The sequence below is a fragment of the Eleutherodactylus coqui genome, chromosome 8 (genome assembly GCF_035609145.1).
Source record: "Eleutherodactylus coqui strain aEleCoq1 chromosome 8, aEleCoq1.hap1, whole genome shotgun sequence".
In the NCBI taxonomy this organism is placed as follows: domain Eukaryota; kingdom Metazoa; phylum Chordata; class Amphibia; order Anura; family Eleutherodactylidae; genus Eleutherodactylus; species Eleutherodactylus coqui.
The window spans coordinates 196,951,564-196,969,276 of NC_089844.1; the positions used below are offsets into that span (position 1 = coordinate 196,951,564).

Consider the following 17,713-nt stretch of genomic DNA (forward strand, 5'->3'; position numbering starts at 1 on the left):
TCGGCCAAAGGCTCCACTGCAAGGACGTACAAAATAGGGGAAAGGGGGCAGCCCTGCCTGGTACCATTTGTTATTTTAAAAGGCTCAAAGAGCGTGCCGTCTACCAATGTCCTAGCCGATGGAGTAGAATATAGGGCCCGAATGGCACGCCTCAGCCCCTCCCCATGCCAAAATTGGCCATTGTTTGAAATGCATAGTCCCAGTGGACGCGGTCAAAAGCCTTTTCGGCGTCGAGGGTTAACATGACCGCTGGAGAATGGGACACTTTTAGGAAGTGCAGGAGGTTTAATACTTTACGAGTGCCATCCGGGGCCTGCCTGCCTTTCACAAATCCCACCTGGTCGGAGTGTATTATCTCAGGGAGAATCTTAAGGAGTCTCGTCGCAAGGGTTTTGGAGTATATTTTTATGTCTGAATTTAGCAGTGAGATCGGGCGAAAATTTGAAGGGTCGTCTGGGGTTTTACCCGCTTTGGGCAGGACTACAATAGTAGCCTGAAGGGCCTCCTCCGGAAATGAGCCACGTAACATGGCGATATTAAAGTATTTTACTAAGTATGGGGATAGTAGGCTAGAAAAGTATTTATAATATTCGGATGAGAACCCGTTAGGACCGGGAGCCTTCTGATTTTTCATTTTTAAGATTGTGTCGGTAACTTCAGGGATGGTCACTTCACTGCCTAGCTCTGCCGCTTGTGTTTTGTCGATACGTGGGAGGTTTAGTTTGTTTAAAAAGTTATCTATCGCAACACTGTTTGGTTGGTCCGAGGCAGGGTCGTCTTTTAAATTGTACAGTTCGCTGTAATAGGAGCGGAACTTGTCCGCTATTTGTTTTGGGTGGGTGATTTTAAATTCCCTATCCTTTGAACTCCACACAAAAGGGACAGATGCCCTGACTGTCTTTTTTTTTACTAGATTAGCCATCCACTTCGACGGTTTATTTAGTGAGGAATATATGTTAGCTCTATGAGCAGTGACTTCCTTATCAAAGTCGCTTTGTAGCGTCTTGCAAAGTTCAAGTCTTGCCTTAAATAAATTATTGTGAGTAGACGAGTTGGGGTTGTTTTGCATCTCGTTCTCTAGACGTTGTATATCCGTCACCAGGGATTCAGTCCTGTTCAACTTTATTTTTTTGTATCTGGCCCCTAATTTGATAAGGACCCCTCTCATAAACGCCTTATGGGCGTTCCATAGAATGCTAGGGTCTGTGTCTGGGAAGTCGTTTAGAGTAAAAAATTCCTCTATGCTATTTTTGATTTCGTTTTTGTACTCGGGGATTTTCATTAAATAGATATTGTTTTTCCACGTTCTGGCTGTCTGCCGGAGGTTGCCCCAGGCAACCGTCCTCACTGTTGGGGCATGATCCGACCATGTGGCCGTGCCGACTTCAGCTTTCACCACTGATGTTATGAGATGTTTATCGACTAAGCATAAGTCAATGCGCGAAAACGTTCTGTGTCGGGAGGAGTAGATTCCTTCACCGCGGCATTAAGGCAGCGGAAGGTGTCAAAAAGTGTGTTATTCCTTAACCAATGGTTTAGGCACGCGCCTGTTCTTGTTGTTTGTTGGGTGGAGTCCAAGGATCTCTCTGGAGTTAAGTTAAAATCACCACAGAGGATCAATGAGCCCTTCGCTATTTTACGCGTTTTTTTCATAAGCTTATTCAGGAAGCTCAATTGCTTTTTGTTTGGGACATAAACATTTATTAGAGTGATCGGGGTACCCCTCAAGTCTCCAACCAGAACTATGTAACGGCCTCCCGGGTCGCATAGTTGTTTTTCAAGGTTAAATGACGTGGAGTCTTTGAACGCTACCATTACCCCCGCCAGTTTCTTGGAAGCACATGCGAATATAGTGTGTGGGAATTTTTTGTGAGCCATGCGATGTGTGTCTGAGTCAAGTAAGTGTGTCTCTTGTATACATACAATGTCGATGTTGTTACGGAGAGCCTCCTTCCACACGGAGCTTCTCTTCTGTGGCAGATTGACCCCATTGGAATTCAGCGACAAGATCTTCAGAGCCATACCGCTGGAAATTGCACTCTGGAGCTAAGAGACGGGGACCTTGAGTGGTAAGCGATGCCTAACAAAACAGAACTATATAGAAAACAAAATGTTGTTACACAAAGAAGCATACATTCGTAGATATGATAGGAATAAGATAGGAATGGCAAGCCGATGCTTGCGGCATCATTTGGGGGGGAATAAGAGTTCACAGGAGTGTTTGGCGCGACCCTCAAGTCTGTATATCCGTACAGCAGTGGGACATATTGGGTATGAAAAGGAAAGTCTACATACTGGCATGCATAATATCTTGTTTCTTTTTTACGTTTTTCCTTGTATCTTTAGATCAGTTTGGCAATTAAGGTATTCTTTCAGGAGGGCCCTCGGTGCGGGAAGAGGAAAGTTCTTTTATCTTCAGACCCCATGAGTTTAGGGTGTTTTTGGCTTAGGTGAGGTCCTGAAATATATGCGACATATTATCTCTTGTGGCAATGATTTTCGTGGGAAAGCCCCACCTGTATGGAATATTTGCTTCTCTCAGAGCTAGAGTTACGCATGCGAAATTTCGTCTCGCTTCCATGGTAGCCTGGGAGAGGTCGATGAATAAGCGGATGTCGTTGTAGGGGCTTGGCAGGGACTTCATTTTTCTCGCTGCATTCATGAGGGCTTCTTTTGTACTGTAATGATGGATTCGCACTATGATATCCCTGGGAATGTTTTCTTTCAGGAATTTCGGAAGCGGAAGCCTATGAGCTCTATCAGTCTTGAGCTCGTGTTCCGGAATGTTCAGAAGAATTTTCTGGATCAGGCGTGTTACATACTCAGGGATCTCGGTATTAGAGATTTTTTCAGGGACGCCTCGGATTTTGACATTATTCCGTCTACTCCTGTCCTCTAAGTCGGTTAGTTTGCTCTGCAATTTGGCGACAGTCCCCTCCAGGTCATAGTGCGCATCTATGAGCTCATTGTGCGATTTCACAAGCTCTTCCATCTTATTCTCAGTGTTATTCATTCTGTTGGTGACTTCTGAGACTGACTTATCTACATAGTGAGAAAGGCTTTTCAAGTCAGCTTGTATTGTGTTTCTCAGGGCTAATATTGCCTCCTTGATGTAGTATTCTGAGGCTGGCTTGTCTGTCACTGACAGGCTATCTATTTCACCTTCGTTTGTGAGATGGGGAGGGTTTGTTTCAGGGGACTCTCCTTCTGCAGTGTCTGCTAATCTTTGTCTCTGCTTGGCTGGACTGTTAGAAGCAGAGTGTTCTCCCTGCGGCGCCGCCGGCGCCATTTTGTTTTTTGTAGTACGACTTGTGGGGGTCCCTATTTTCTGTTTAAGCTCTCCTGCTGTCCCTTTCTCTTCACCTCCCGGTTCCGCTATCCCCTCCTGTTCCCTGTCTTCTATCTCTCTGCTGGTAGGCATCGGGGCTGGGGGTTTGCGGAGATCTCTTACCGGGACTCCGGCTGTAGATGCAGGCACCTCTTCCGCCGCCATTTCAGAGAAGGAGCCGCGTGGCCCGAAAAACTCCTCCAACCGCGTCGGAGCCGCTTTAGATGTCCTTCTTCTGGTTGCCGCCATGCTCCTGTAAGTTTTGCCTTGCCGAGGGAAGGTTTTACGATGTCCCCCGCTTGCTTTTAACGTTGCTGAGAGCCGCTGCCGAGCGGAGATTACACGGATGCAGCCGTCTCGGTCTCACTCCAGGCCACGCCCCCAGGGAGTCAATTTTTATTCCGTACAAATGAACAATGGGGCCTGGGATTTATTCAGTTGTGCCCTGCAATCCAACGGGTGTTCCCTGCTATACAGGCCTTGCCATGTGTCCTTTAAGTAGATTAGGGCCACAAGGGGTATGTTTTTGAACACGGGACAAATGGGGTTATCCATTTTGGGGTGAAGGTCTTTATTCCTATGTACACTGTACAAAAAAACCAGTTTTTAAATTGACAAAATTGCCAAAACAATGAAAATCGTAATTTTTTCCTTCTGCTTTGCTTAGATTTATTCAAATACTGTGGGGTCAAAATACGCAGTACACCCCTAGATGAATTCATTAAGGGGTCTAGTTTTTAAAATGGGGTCATTTGTGGGGGTTCTTTATTGTTTTGGACGCTCAATGGCTCTACAAGTGGGCAATGGGGCCTGGAATTTATTCCGTTGTACCCTGAAATCCAACGGGTGCTCCTTCCATTATAGGCCTAGCCATGTTTCCTTTAAGTAGATTAGGGCCACAAGGGATATGGTTCTGAACACGGGACAAACAGGGGTATCCATTTTGGGGTGAAAGTCTTCATTCCTATGTGTGCTGCACAAAAAAAAAACAGTTTTTATATTGATACAACTGCCAAAAAAATGAAAATTGTAATTTTTTTCCTACTGCTTTGCTTAGATTTATTCAAAAATTGTAGGGTAAAAATACACAGTACACCCCTAGATGAATTCGTTAAGGGGTCTAGTTTTCAAAATGGGGTCATTTGTGGGGGTTCTCTGTCAAGTGTGCAATGGGGCCTAAATCACTTTTATGCTAAATCTCTGTTCTGAAAACCACCGACTACTCCTTTCGTTTTGGGCCCCGTTGTGCATCCACACAAAAGATTAGGGTCACAATGGGTATGTCTCTGAACACGGGACAAACAGGGGTATCCATTTTGGGGTGCAAGTCTTCATTCATATGTGTGCTGTACAAAAAAAGCAGTTTTTAAAACGACAGAATTGCCAAAAAAACGAAAATCAATTTTTTTTTCCTTTTGCTTTGCTTGAATTCATTCAAAAACTGTGTGGTCAAAATGGGCAATACACCCCTAAATAAATTCATCTAGTTTTCAAAATGGGGTCACTTGTGGGGGTTCTCTTTGGTTTTGGCCGCTCAAGAGCTCTACAAAAGTGCTATGGGGCCTAAAACGCCTTCAAGCAAAATCTATGTTCTGAAAGTCACCGACTACTCCTTTCATTTTGGGTCCCATTGTGCGTCCAGACATAAGATTAGGGCCACAATGGGTATGTCTCTGAACACGGGAGAAACGGGGGTATCCATTTTGGGGTGTAAATCCTCATTTTCATGGGCACTATAGGAAAAAAATATGACTTTAAAATGACATATTTGCAAAAATATGAAATTTTATTTTTTCTCCTCTAAATTGAATTAATTCCTGAAAAAACTGGTGGGGTCAAAATACTCATGACACCCTTCAGTGGATAGATTAAGGGGTGTAGTTTTTAAAATGGGGTCATTTGGGGGGTATCTATTATTCTGACACTCATGAGCCTTTGCAAACTTGGCTTAGTGCAGGAAAACAAAGTGTTCCTCAAAATGCTGAAAAGTAATGTTAAATTTGTACGTCCTATAAATGGTTAAAAAAAACACAAAAGTTTTTCAAGTGTGCATTCAGAATAAAGTAAACAGATGGAAATATATATCTTATCAAAAATTTGCACAGTATGTTTGAACATATTTGAGATATTACAGTTGAAAATGTGAAAAAATGATAATTTTTTTCAACATTTTTCCAATATTGGCACTTTTAATAAATATACACAAATTATATCGGTCTCTTTTTACAATCAAAATGAAGTACAACATGTGGCGAAAAAACAATGTCAGAATCACTTGGATATGTAAAGCCTTTACAGAGTTATGCTACGTTGAACGACGCATGTCAGATTTCCAAAATTTGTCTCCGTCACTAAGGCGCAAACAGGCTTCGTCACTAAGGGGTTAAAATTATTCTAAAAATAAAAAATATGATAAATGAAAAAAAAAACTTATTTTCTCAGTTGTAAATAATAAAGATCTAAAAATTGGTATCATGTGTTCGTAAAGTTCTTAATAGCAGAATTGCACTTTTTTGGTCATCCCATCTCTAATAAAACATTGAATAAAAATCTATCAAAAAGACGTATTTTCCCCAAAATGGGACTAACACAAACTACAGATTGTCACATGAAAAAACAGGCCCTGACACAGAAAAAAAAGTGATGGGGGTCAAAAGATGGTGACAGAAAGCAATTTTTCTTTCTAAAGGTATTTCATTATTTAAAGTATTACTATATAAAAAAGCTGTCATTGGCAAATTTTTTGGCTGGCTGGCTGGTTGGCGAGAGAGAGAGAGAGAGAGAGAGAGAGAGAGAGAGAGAGTGAGAGTGAGTGAGTGAGAGAGAGAGAGAGAGAGAGAGAGAGAGAGAGAGCGAACGAACCTAGGAAAAAAAAAAAAAAGCTCGGCACCCGGCGTGCCACATACAAAAATGATCAAGTCTCCCATTGAAGTCAGTGGAGTTCGTTACTAGAGTGGAGCTCTCGAATTTTACGAAAGGCTCGACTCAAATAAGGCGGACCCGAGCATTTGGGTGCTAGCTCATTTTTAAATAGAACCTTCTAATGTTAAAATCGCATTGCAATGCAAATTTGTTGAGTTGTGATGCGATAAAAAGGAGTCTCCATAGGGAAACATGGGAAATTTTTAAAAAGCGCACATCGCAGAAAGAAAGGGCATGCCACGTTTTTTTGCTCTTGCAACATAGCATGAGTAAAAAAAAAATCGCTAATGGGAAGAAAACCATTGTAAATCATTGGTTTCTTAATCTGCTTTATTACTGACTCACGGGATTTTCCCGCCCGTGTGAATCCACCCTTACTGCACCATGAAAGCTTCGCTCCATTTAGAAATGTTTAAAAATCTTCCCATACATTATACGGTACATTAAATGGTACCATTGAAAAATACAAGTCATCCCACAAAAAACAAGGTTTTATGTAAATATGTCACCTGAAAAATAAAAAAGTTATGATTTTTTGAAAGTGAGAATTGCAGAACTGCAGAAGGGGATCTGGATGCAACCCTTGGTCATGAAAGGGTTAATTGAAGATTTTCTTTGTCAAATTTTGATAACAGGGGAGCAGAAAACCCTCCTCATAACTAACGGGCTGCATGAAAACGGATTTGTTTTAAATGAAAAGCAACCGTTAAGCGGAAAACCTTTTTCCTGTTTTTTTGATGGATCCGTTTCATAAACCTCTTAAAATATGGAAGGAGCACTTTTCTATTTTACTTCTATTTTGCTGCTTTCCGTTTTTAGTAACGCTGGACACAAGTGCTTGTGTGAAAGTAGATTAAATCCCTTTCTGGACTTCTGCTGTTCTGTAGTAATGGATACTTTAATGACAAAAATCTATTAGTTTTGTGAGTTTTCTCTAAGAATTCAATATTTTGGTCAATATTTTAGCCGTTATTCACAATGTGTTCGGCCCTTAAAGTTGAGGAATACGTTTTAAATTTCCCAAGAAACTTGTCTTAAATGTGATGGGAATATAGTGTTAAAATCACTGTACGAGAACTGATGTCTTTGCACTAGTTCTGTCATCATTCATAGTGAGAGGTTGGAGGAGGAGCCCTTCCCCGGCACACACAGCAGTGCAGGTAAGCGCGTAGAAGCGCTCTACTAACACAACTCCAAGGCGACCAAACAACGTGTTTCAAGGCCAGATGGGCTCTTCCTCAGATTAGTTGACCTCATACATGAGGAAGGGGCCTTGAAACGCCTTGTTTTGTCATCTTAGAAGTCTGTAAAGGCCCATTTACACACAACGATTGTCGTTTGAATGAACGACTCAACGACTGTATTGCTTTCAAATGATGAGTGTTTACACATAAAGATAATTGTTCGCTGGGTCGTTTTGGCACTGTTTACATGAAAAGATAAGTGGATATTTGTATATGCAAAGAAAAAATGTTCATTTTGTGGATTGACTTTAGAAAGAATCTCTAGGTGGACGGTTTATAATTAACCTGAAGAAAAAGCCATTGTCCACTGTGGCAGTATGTGGATTGGCTAGAGTGGCAGTATGTGGATTGGCTACTGTAACTGTATGTGGATTGGCTACTGTGGCAGTATGTGGATTGTCTACTGTGGCCGTCTGTGGATTGTCTACTGTGGCCGTATGTGGATTGTCTATTCTGGCCGTATGTGGATTGACTACTGTGGCCTTGTGTGGATTGGCTACTGTGGCAGTATGTGGATTGGCTACAGTGGCAGTATGTGGATTGGCTACAGTGGCAGTATGTGGATTGGCTACAGTGGCAGTATGTGGATTGTCTACTGTGGCTGTCTGTGGATTGTCTACTGTGGCCGTATGTGGATTGTCTATTCTGGCCGTATGTGGATTGACTACTGTGGCCTTATGTGGATTGGCTACTGTGGCAGTATGTGGATTGGCTACTGTGGCAGTATGTGGATTGGCTACACTGGCTGTATGTGGATTGTCTACTGTGGCTGTCTGTGGATTGTCTACTGTGGCTGTATGTGGATCGGCTACTGTGGCCATTTGTGGATTGGCTACTGTGGCAGTATGTGGATTAGCTATTGTGGCCATATGTAGATTGGCTACTGTGGCCGTATGTAAATTGGCGACTGTGGCAGTATGTGGATTGGCTATTGTAATCATATGTGGATTGTCTACTGTGGCTGTATGTGGATTGTCTACCATAGTAGTAAGGGGATTGTCTACTGTGGCTGTATGCAGATTGCCTACTTTGGCTGTATGTGGATTGTCTACTGTGGCTGTATGTGGATTGTCTACCATAGTAGTAAGGGGATTGTCTACTGTGGGTGTATGCAAATTGCCTACTTTGGCCTATGTGGATTGTCTACTGTGGCCGTTATGTGGATTGGCTACTATGGCAGTTATGTGGATTGTCTACTGTCCCAGTTATGTGGATTATCTACTGTGCCAGTTATGTGGATTGTCTACTGTGCCAGTTATGTGGATTTTCTACTGTGGCCATATGTGGATTATCTACTGTGGATGTGTGTGGATTGTCTACTGTGTCAGTTATGTGGATTGTTTACTGTGGCCGTATTTGGATTGTCTACTGTGGCAGTTCTCTAGATTGTCTACTGTGGCAGTTATGTGGATTGTCTACTGTGGCAGTTATGTGGATTGTCTACTGTGGCAGTTATGTTGATTGTCTACTGTGGCCTTTTGTGGATTGTCTACTGTGGCAGTTATGTGGATTGCTTACTGTAGTCGTATGTGGATTGTCTACTGTAGTCGTATGTGGATTGTCTACTGTGGCCCTATGTGGATTATCTACTGTGGCAGTTATGTGGATTGTCTACTGTGCCAGTTATGTGGATTGTCTACTGTGGCCATATGTGGATTATCTACTGTGCCAGTTATGTGGATTGTCTACTGTGCCAGTTATGTGGATTATCTACTGTGCCAGTTATGTGGATTATCTACTGTGCCAGTTATGTGGATTATCTACTGTGCCAGTTATGTGGATTGTCTACTGTGGCAGTTATGTGGATTGTCTACTGTGCTAGTTATGTGGATTGCTCAGCCGCGTCCTCCTGCTGGCTCCCCAGCACTGCTATTAAGCTCTTTCAGCAGTCGGGGATTTAAAAATCCCCGCCTCCTGAAAGGGCTGTGCAGATTGGCTGAGAGTTCAGCCAATAGCTGCTACTGCTTAGCTATTGGCTGAGCGCTCAGCCAATCACACATAGCTCTTAGCTATTCATTCATATCATCCCTGATAATCATTCTGTGGGGCTTGGCTGAAACCATTGATTTCAATAGGATTGACAGAAGTGCCGATCCCCGCGGGGATGAAGGAAACTCCTGCCACATCTGTCACAGCTGTGACAGCTGTGGCAGAAGTCCCCGGCATTCTCCATCTCTGTTCAATGGGGCAAGCACTGCTGCCGCTGGCCCCATTGAAAGGACTGGCGATATGTCGGCGTGATGCCGATATCCCGGCGTCATGCCGATTTTTTTCTCACACTGCGATGCGAGACTTTAACTTTAGAATCGCATCGCAGTGGAGAAAATATCGCCAGTGGGTGGGAGCCCTTACACTGATTATCGCTCACTTTCACTCATTTGACCAAATTTTAAATGATAATCTTTGCGTGTAAATGGGGCGTTTGTAAAGCACTTATATTCCCTTTCCTTCACTGCTGTGTGCCCCAGAGAAGAACTTCTTAGTCCAGAGGAGCCGGCTGTAGTGCTGAGTGCTTCACAGATACCCAATAAGCAGCCTGCACTCCAATTGGAATTCCACCCCCAGTGGTCTCACATGAAGCCCTCTTAGTCTCTTTTGTTGTTTTGTGATTATGTGAACTATATGTACGCTATAGATCACTGATTCCTATGCTGTTCTTGGTCTTTTCTCTTTCCAGGGATGGTTTATAGAAGATGCAATATAAATGGAACATGGGACCTTGTACAAAACTCCAACAGATCGTTTTCTAACTATTCTGAATGTATCCGCTTCCTGGAGCCTGAAATGAGCCACAACAAAGTAATTCTATCCAATTTGCCATATTCTCAAATCATTAATGTCTAACAAGGTGTGATTGCTCAAATTTTAGTCATTGTACCTTCTCTATAACTTTTTGATCCCTCCACAAATAATCCTGATTGCACTGCGCTTACATGGGTTACGTTACTAGGACATCCTTCTTTAACTAAAGTCGCTCTTTGCTTTAGAGTTCATTCCTCTCACCCTGGTCATCTACTGTTCTTGTCCCAACATGATGATCCAGAGAGGAGGAGACATGTGGCACTCACAATTGTAGATTATGTAAGAGCTGAGCATTAGAGATGAGCGAGCATACTCGCTAAGGACAATTACTCGATCGAGCATTGTCCTTAGCGAGTACCTGCCTGCTCGGAAAAAAAGGTTCGGCTGCTGGTGCGGGTGAGAGGTGAGTTGCGGCAGTGAGCAGGGGGGAGAGAGGGAGAGAGAGATCTCCCCTTCGTTCCTCCCTGCTCTCCCCCGCCGCTCCTCGCCTGCCGCCGGCAGCCGAACCTTTTCTTCCGAGCAGGCAGGTACTCGCTAAGGGCAATGCTCGATCGACTAATTGTCCTTAGCGAGTATGCTCGCTCATCTCTACCGAGCATTTCATATTTCTCATAAGCTACAAGAAGAAAGCGTCGTGAATAGATGAACATTACCGATTAGTGATTAGTGTCGATATCAGGTCAATTTCACGAAAATCATCATTAATTGGAACGGTTGATTTGGACTTTCATTAAAGTCAATGGGAGTAAAAATTGGCCTCACTCATTTGCCCTACAGAAGGTTTCCAATGCAGCCAAAGCCCCACAAATTGCATGGGAACACAGCCACACACTGTGGTCCTTGAAAATCATGGTCAAAATAGTGTAACGGGGTATAGGGGTCAATCGTAGCACACGGATAAAATAGAGAGAAGATGTGACAGCATACTGGTGCAAAAGTAGTAAAAGTCTTTATTCCTCCATAAGCAAAAAGACAGCAACGTTTCGACCAAACGGTCTTTATCAAGCATACAAACATGTTAAAAAGACATATATAAATAGTGGTATCATTGAAAACAAAAGAAGTCCCACATAGGGACTCCTAGATCAAAAATTTAATTGGAGGTATTGGAGACCCAGCCCCTGGCCGGAGGCAATTCTAGCAGGAGGGAGCTACTGTCAGGGCTTGAACCCAGGAGCTCCTGTGTTCCTGACGGCAGCTCTACCTGTTGAGATATCCAGCTCTTTGCTAAACCTTGTCCCTGTTCCTAGTTCCTGCTTCTGTCTTCCGAATTGGCTCTACCCTGCTTCCTGATTAGGTACCTTATATCTCCCATCTTTGTAAAATTATCGTCAATTCCGATGAGGATTATCTGAACCAGAAAAAGATGAGCTTGCCAAAGTTGAGACCCATGACAATTTGGAAGTCTTTATTTGATTATGTATTCAAATTGATCAGAGACTTACTGAACGTAAAAAGGAGAAGCTGCGGGTTTTTAGGAACCCTCCTGCCTATTCTTTCAGTCAACCAGCATTTAAAACCCAGCAAAAGACTGAAGCCGTATGTGAACCAATACAGATTGGTATCATCCACAAACCTCTTTCCCTAGCACAGAAGGGAAGGCACCATATGGAGAATCTATATCTCTATTGTGGGGGCTCGGGACATTATGCTATTAACTGCCCAAAAAAGTTCCAAAAGACTATTGCCTTTACCAGTGCTAAGACTATAGGCAAATGTGACGTTCGGAAACAACTGGGTTCGGTGTCACAAGCCGTAACTGAGGTATATCCCCCAACTTTTCACTTTGTCATTCCTATACAGGTCCTAATTTGGGGCAAAAAATGACAATGCTCTGCTGTTAGATTTTGGAGCTAGAGGGAACTTCATGGACTGTAAATATGCTGTCGACAACAATATCTCAAGTAGGACCAAAACCATACTGATTGATATGGAAACCGTGGATGGATCACCGTTGTCTTCGGGGCTTATGACACATGAGACAATTGAACTTGAACCTGATCACCATGAAACCATTAGTTTCCATCTCTTCTCCTAAGTTTCCAGTTATTCTAGGAATCCTTTGGTTTTCTACCCACAATCCTTCCATCAACTGGGACTTAAATAATAATCTTTATTTGTATAGCGCCAACTTATTCCGCAGTGCTTCTAAAGCACGGGGGAACACAAACAATATGACAATTACATGTGTTATTCAGTTATTTGGAAACAAACAGGATGGGGGTGATAGGGGAGGTGCAGGGGCAGGAGATGAGGCACGGGGGAACACAAACAGTACGATAATACATGTGATATTCAGTAATTAGGAAGCAAACGGGGAGGGGTGATAAGGAGGTGTAGGGGCAGGAGAAGTACACAACACGCAAAGGGGTAAGGTACCCACCCTCGAACATACCCAAACCTCTGAGAAGGCTGATAAATTGCTACCTTAGTAATAGCAATTCAATGATGTCTGGATATGATTGCCCAATCGAATTGCTCACTGGAACAACCATTCCTTTCGGACGAATTTACACTCTTTCTGAACCAGAGTTAAAGGTACTCAGAGAATACTTGGATGAAACTCTACAGAAAGGTGTCGATCGACCTTCTTCATCTCTAGCTGGGGTACCTCTGCTCTTTGTAGAAAAGAAAGACTCAACCTTGCGGCCATGCATCGATTAGGGAACTAAAGAAAATTACTGTCAAGAATCACTACCCTTTTTCCTTAATCCCGGAATTGCTGGAAATATGCCAAAACCAAAAAGTTTCTCTGCACTCGTTTCAACAGGCACCCCAAGGTGACCACCGATGGAATAAAATAAACACGTTGAATGTGATACCAACAGACAAAACGAATATACTAACATGGATGCAAAGCGTTTCGACGTTCTGTAGCATCTTTATCAAGCACAACAAACAACTGCAATAACATACATTTATATAGCGTTAGTAAAACTTACAATGGAAGTCTCAGATGGCCGCAGCTTGAAGCCGTGACGTCACCTTCCGGGTTCAGAGGACTAAGTGGGAGATTTGGCACGCAAACAACGTGCCTTGGAATGCAGTAATACTAAAGCCGACAGAGGAGTCAGGCGTGCGTTCCACACAAGCGTGGTGACGTCATCGCCAGGTCCCAATTTCCGCAATTCTACAAAAAACTTTATCAACATCTGACATTCTAATATTTTAACATCATATCGACATTATGTCTTCATTGAACAGATAAATAAATACATGTCAGTGTAGTCATATGAACTAAACAACCTATCAGCTGTTATAATCCCTGATATAAAAATATACCATATAATAATACTAATCTTTATTTGTATAGCGCAAACATATTCCGCAGCGCTTACATAGACAGGGGGAATACAGAGAGACAAAAGTACAAACATTACAGAACCACGGTTACATGGTAATCAATTGATTGAAACAATAGAAGGTGAGAGTCCTGCTCTACAGAGCTTACATACTACGAATAGTGGGGTGATACAGAAGGTAAAGGGGCTGGAGATGTGAACGGTATGGCGAGGTGGAGAGTGAGGGATGCTATACACACAGACAATGGTCAGACATTTAGCCGTGTGACGGCAGAAACAGTATGACTGCAGGGGCAGTTGATGGTGGCTAGCAGGGATTGCAGTCAGTAGGTCAGGGAGCATGTTATCAGGTGGAGTACAGAGGGGTTTGTTTAGGGAATGCGGTATGCCTCCCTGAAGAGGTGCGTTTTTAGAGCACGCCTGAAGTTCTGCGAGTCCTGGATTGCCCGGGTATCCTTTGGTAACGCGTTCAAGAGGACTGGTGCTGCTCTGGAGAAATCTTGGAGGCGGGAATGAGAAGTTCGAATGAAAGGGGCGCTCAGTCTGGTTTTGTTAGCAGAGCGGAGAGCCCGGGCTGGTTGATGGATTGAGATGAGGAAGGCGATATAGGCGGGCACTGCGCTGTGGAGGGCTTTGTGGATGAAGGTAGCGAGTTTAAATTGAATTCTGTATTTAACGGGCAGCCAGTGCAGTGACTGGCACAGGACAGAGGCGTCCGAGTAGCGGCTGGACAGGAAGATGAGCCTGGCTGCCGCATTTAGGATGGATTGGAGAGGGTAGAGTCTGGTGTAGGGGAGGCCGATCAGCAACGAGTTGCAATAATTTTTGTTAGTCACATTAGGGGGTTTGAGGCTTAGCAAGAAGGTAAAGAGTACATGTGAGCTGTGCATAGGCGAGGACAGGAGAGAGGGGCTAATGTGAATAGAGCGCCCCAGAGGTGGGCACTTGAAAGAAGTTCTGAAACTGAGAGCAAGAATGAGAACAGAAGTGACAGCATTAGCGATAGCTTCGAAGTGTAAGGTATTTAGACAGAGTTTGTGGCCTACCTGTCTCCTACCATGTCAAACTGCCATGGTCAAACTGTATCATACTTACTCCAGCCCATACTTCATACAGCTCAAATACCATATATACTCGAGTATAAGCCTAGTTTTTCAGCACATTTTTTTTATGCTGAAAAAGCCCCCCTCGGCTTATACTCGAGTAAAGTGAAAAAAATCAACAACCCCCCCCCCCCACGCAATACTCACCTCCCAGCCGGCGTCTGTGTCCCCCGGCTCGATGGTCTCCCCAGCAATGCGGCAAGCTGCTTGAAAATTCTCCCCGCTGTCATCTCCTTGCTCGGCTTTAAATTCCCCCGCCGTTAGCGCTGTGTAAGTAGGCGCTGTGATTAGATCGAGTGCCAGCCAATCACAGCAGACACTTGATCATTCACAGCCATTCAGTGAATGACATCACTGAATGGCTGTGATCGGTTTATCGAGCGCCGGCTGTGATTGGCTGGCGCTTGATCCAATCAAAACGCTTACTTACGCAGTGCTTACAGCGGGGGAATTGAAAGCCAAGCAGGGAGATAACAGCTAGGAGAAGTCTGAAGCAGCTTGCCGCACCGCCGGGGAGAGCATCGCGCCAGGGGACACAGACGCCAGCTGGGAGGCAAGTATTCCTTTTCTTTCTTTACCTAGTATATAGAGTCTAGCTAGGCTTATACTCGAGTCAATAAGTTTTACCAGTTTTTTGTGGTAAAACTTGTTGACTCGGCTTATACTCGGGTCGGCCTATACTCGAGTATATACGGTATATATATCTTCTACCGCATAATCTTAATAACGTAAATTTTATCTACCGCTGAAATGCAAAATAAATCATTGAACAAATTATTCTCAACATTTATATAGGAACCGCGAGTCATGAATTCACGAATTTTATAGAACAAGCTAAAACAATCAAAAAGCGATTCTGTGAAAAAGGCTATCCAAATATAATGATAGAAGCTGCATATGAAAAAGTATTAAAGGATGAACAACATATAAAAAAAGAGGAACGAAACATCTGAAAAAGAGAAAAATAAAGAGAATATAACCAAGGAGGGGAAGAAAGAACCAAAAGTGAAAACAGCCTTTATTACGAAATCTAGCTCGCAGCAGAGCCAGATAAGGTCAATTCTAAAAAGAAATTGGAAAAAGTGATCCCTAGCTAAATCAAGAAATTACGGCTAATCCTGCGCTCATCTTCCACAGATAAAACTTCAAAAAATATTCTTGCTCCTTCATGCCCATCAAAAGAACAAAATCAGGGAAAAGATAAGAAAAGTACTGCAGTTAGAACAGGGCTTTTCAATGTGGGAATGTACGCTGCAGGTGCTGTATGCGCTTGGTCAGGGCTCAGTCACACGGGCGCCGATCCGCCCGTGCTTCAGGATGCGAAGACGGCAGTGCGGACGAATCTCCGCACCTGCCGGAAAAAGAAGATATGGCTGACAATGGAGCTGGTCATGCGGAGATTCGTCTGCACGCGGTGCGGCTGTTTTCCTGTCCTGAAACACGGGCGGATCGGTGCCCATTTGACTGAGCCCTCATGGAAGAAAATAAATAGAGAGAAATCATACAGAAAAATATTATTAAATCAACATTTGACTTGCAGAACTGATTGTTATTTTTCCCATGCGGGTTCTGTTATGTAGGGAGAACTATGAGTGCATTAGGAACCCACAGTAACATTACCAATAACTTCATCAAGCGCAGTGTTTCACGCCATTCCAGTTCCAATCATGCATGTAATGCCTCTCGTGTGCGGGTCACTCCAGTTGAACAAGTCACCAGTAGGTCTTTGAGTGATTTACGCACCAAGGAAATGTTTTGGATTTTTAAATTAGATGCTCTTGTTCCTAATGGTCTCAGCGAGGTTTTAGAGAAGATCCGACGGGAGCTTTATTTACAACTTTTGGAGAAGATCTGACGGGATCCTTCCGCCTTTTTTTTAATTCTATGGGTGAATAATATACCTATTTTTTTCATCCTATAATAGTGATTTTTCCATCTATCCATTATTTATACCGTACAGATGAGCTAATTTAAATATTATTATTCATATTAATATTTTATATATTTTTTGATTATTTGAACTGAAGGAGATTTGCATTTCTATAGTTTATTCATATTCATTATTTGATCATAATATTTTTCTGTTCGTCAAACAATAATTAATTTTATACTATGTTATTGCTGTTTATTCGTTCAGTCGCTTCCGACTCTTCGTGACCTTGTCACTTCCTGTCAGCTGTCGCCACCCCCAACTCCACCAAGGTCCAGTCAGTCACCTGAAGGATATCATCCATCCATCTTGCCCTTGGTCGGCCCATCTTCTTTTTGCCTTCCACTTTCCCCAACATCAGCATCTTCTCCAAGGTATCCTGTCTTCTCATTATGTGGCCAAAGTACTTTAGTTTTGCCTTTACTATCCTTCCCTCCAGTCAGTAGTCTGGCTTTATTTCCTGGAGTATGGACTGGTTTGATCTTCTTGCGGTCCAAGGCACTCTCAGAATTTTCCTCCAAAACCACAGTTCAAAAGCGCCTATTTTCCTTCGCTCAGCCTTCCTTATGGTCCAGCACTCACAAGCATAGGTTACTATGGGAAATACCATTGCTTTAACTATGCAGACCTTCGTCGTCAGTGTGATGTCTCTGTTCTTGACTATTTTATTGAGATTGGTCATTGCTCTCCTCCCAAGAAGTAAACTGTCTTCTGATTTCCCGGCTGCAGTCCGCATCTTCAGTAATCTTTGTGTCTAGAAATAAGAGTCTGTCACTGGCTCCACGTTTTCTCCCTCTACTTGCCAGTTGTCAATCAATCTGGTTGCCATAATCTTGTTTTTATGTTTAACTGCAACCCAGGTTTTGCACTTTCTTCTCTCACCTTGGTAATAAGGCTCCTCAGCTTCTCTTTGCCTTCAGCCATTAAAGTTGTATCATCTGCATATCTAAAATTGTTATATTGATTCTTCCAGTGATTTTAACTCCGACCTTGGATTCATCAAGCCCCGCTTGTTGCATGATGTGTTCTGCATACAAGTGGAATAGGTAGGGTGAGAGTACACATCCCTGCCGTACTCCTTT

General features: G+C 43.1%; 1 protein-coding gene across 1 annotated transcript in view; it reads left to right on the plus strand.

Moving 5' to 3' along the window:
* Positions 1 to 17,713, plus strand: part of PTH2R (parathyroid hormone 2 receptor) — a 314,768-nt gene that overhangs the window by 77,319 nt on the left and 219,736 nt on the right. The window contains exon 4 of the mRNA XM_066577651.1: positions 10,172 to 10,293. Within this exon, the coding sequence (XP_066433748.1) occupies positions 10,172 to 10,293 (122 nt within the window). The remainder of the gene's footprint in view (positions 1 to 10,171; positions 10,294 to 17,713) is intronic.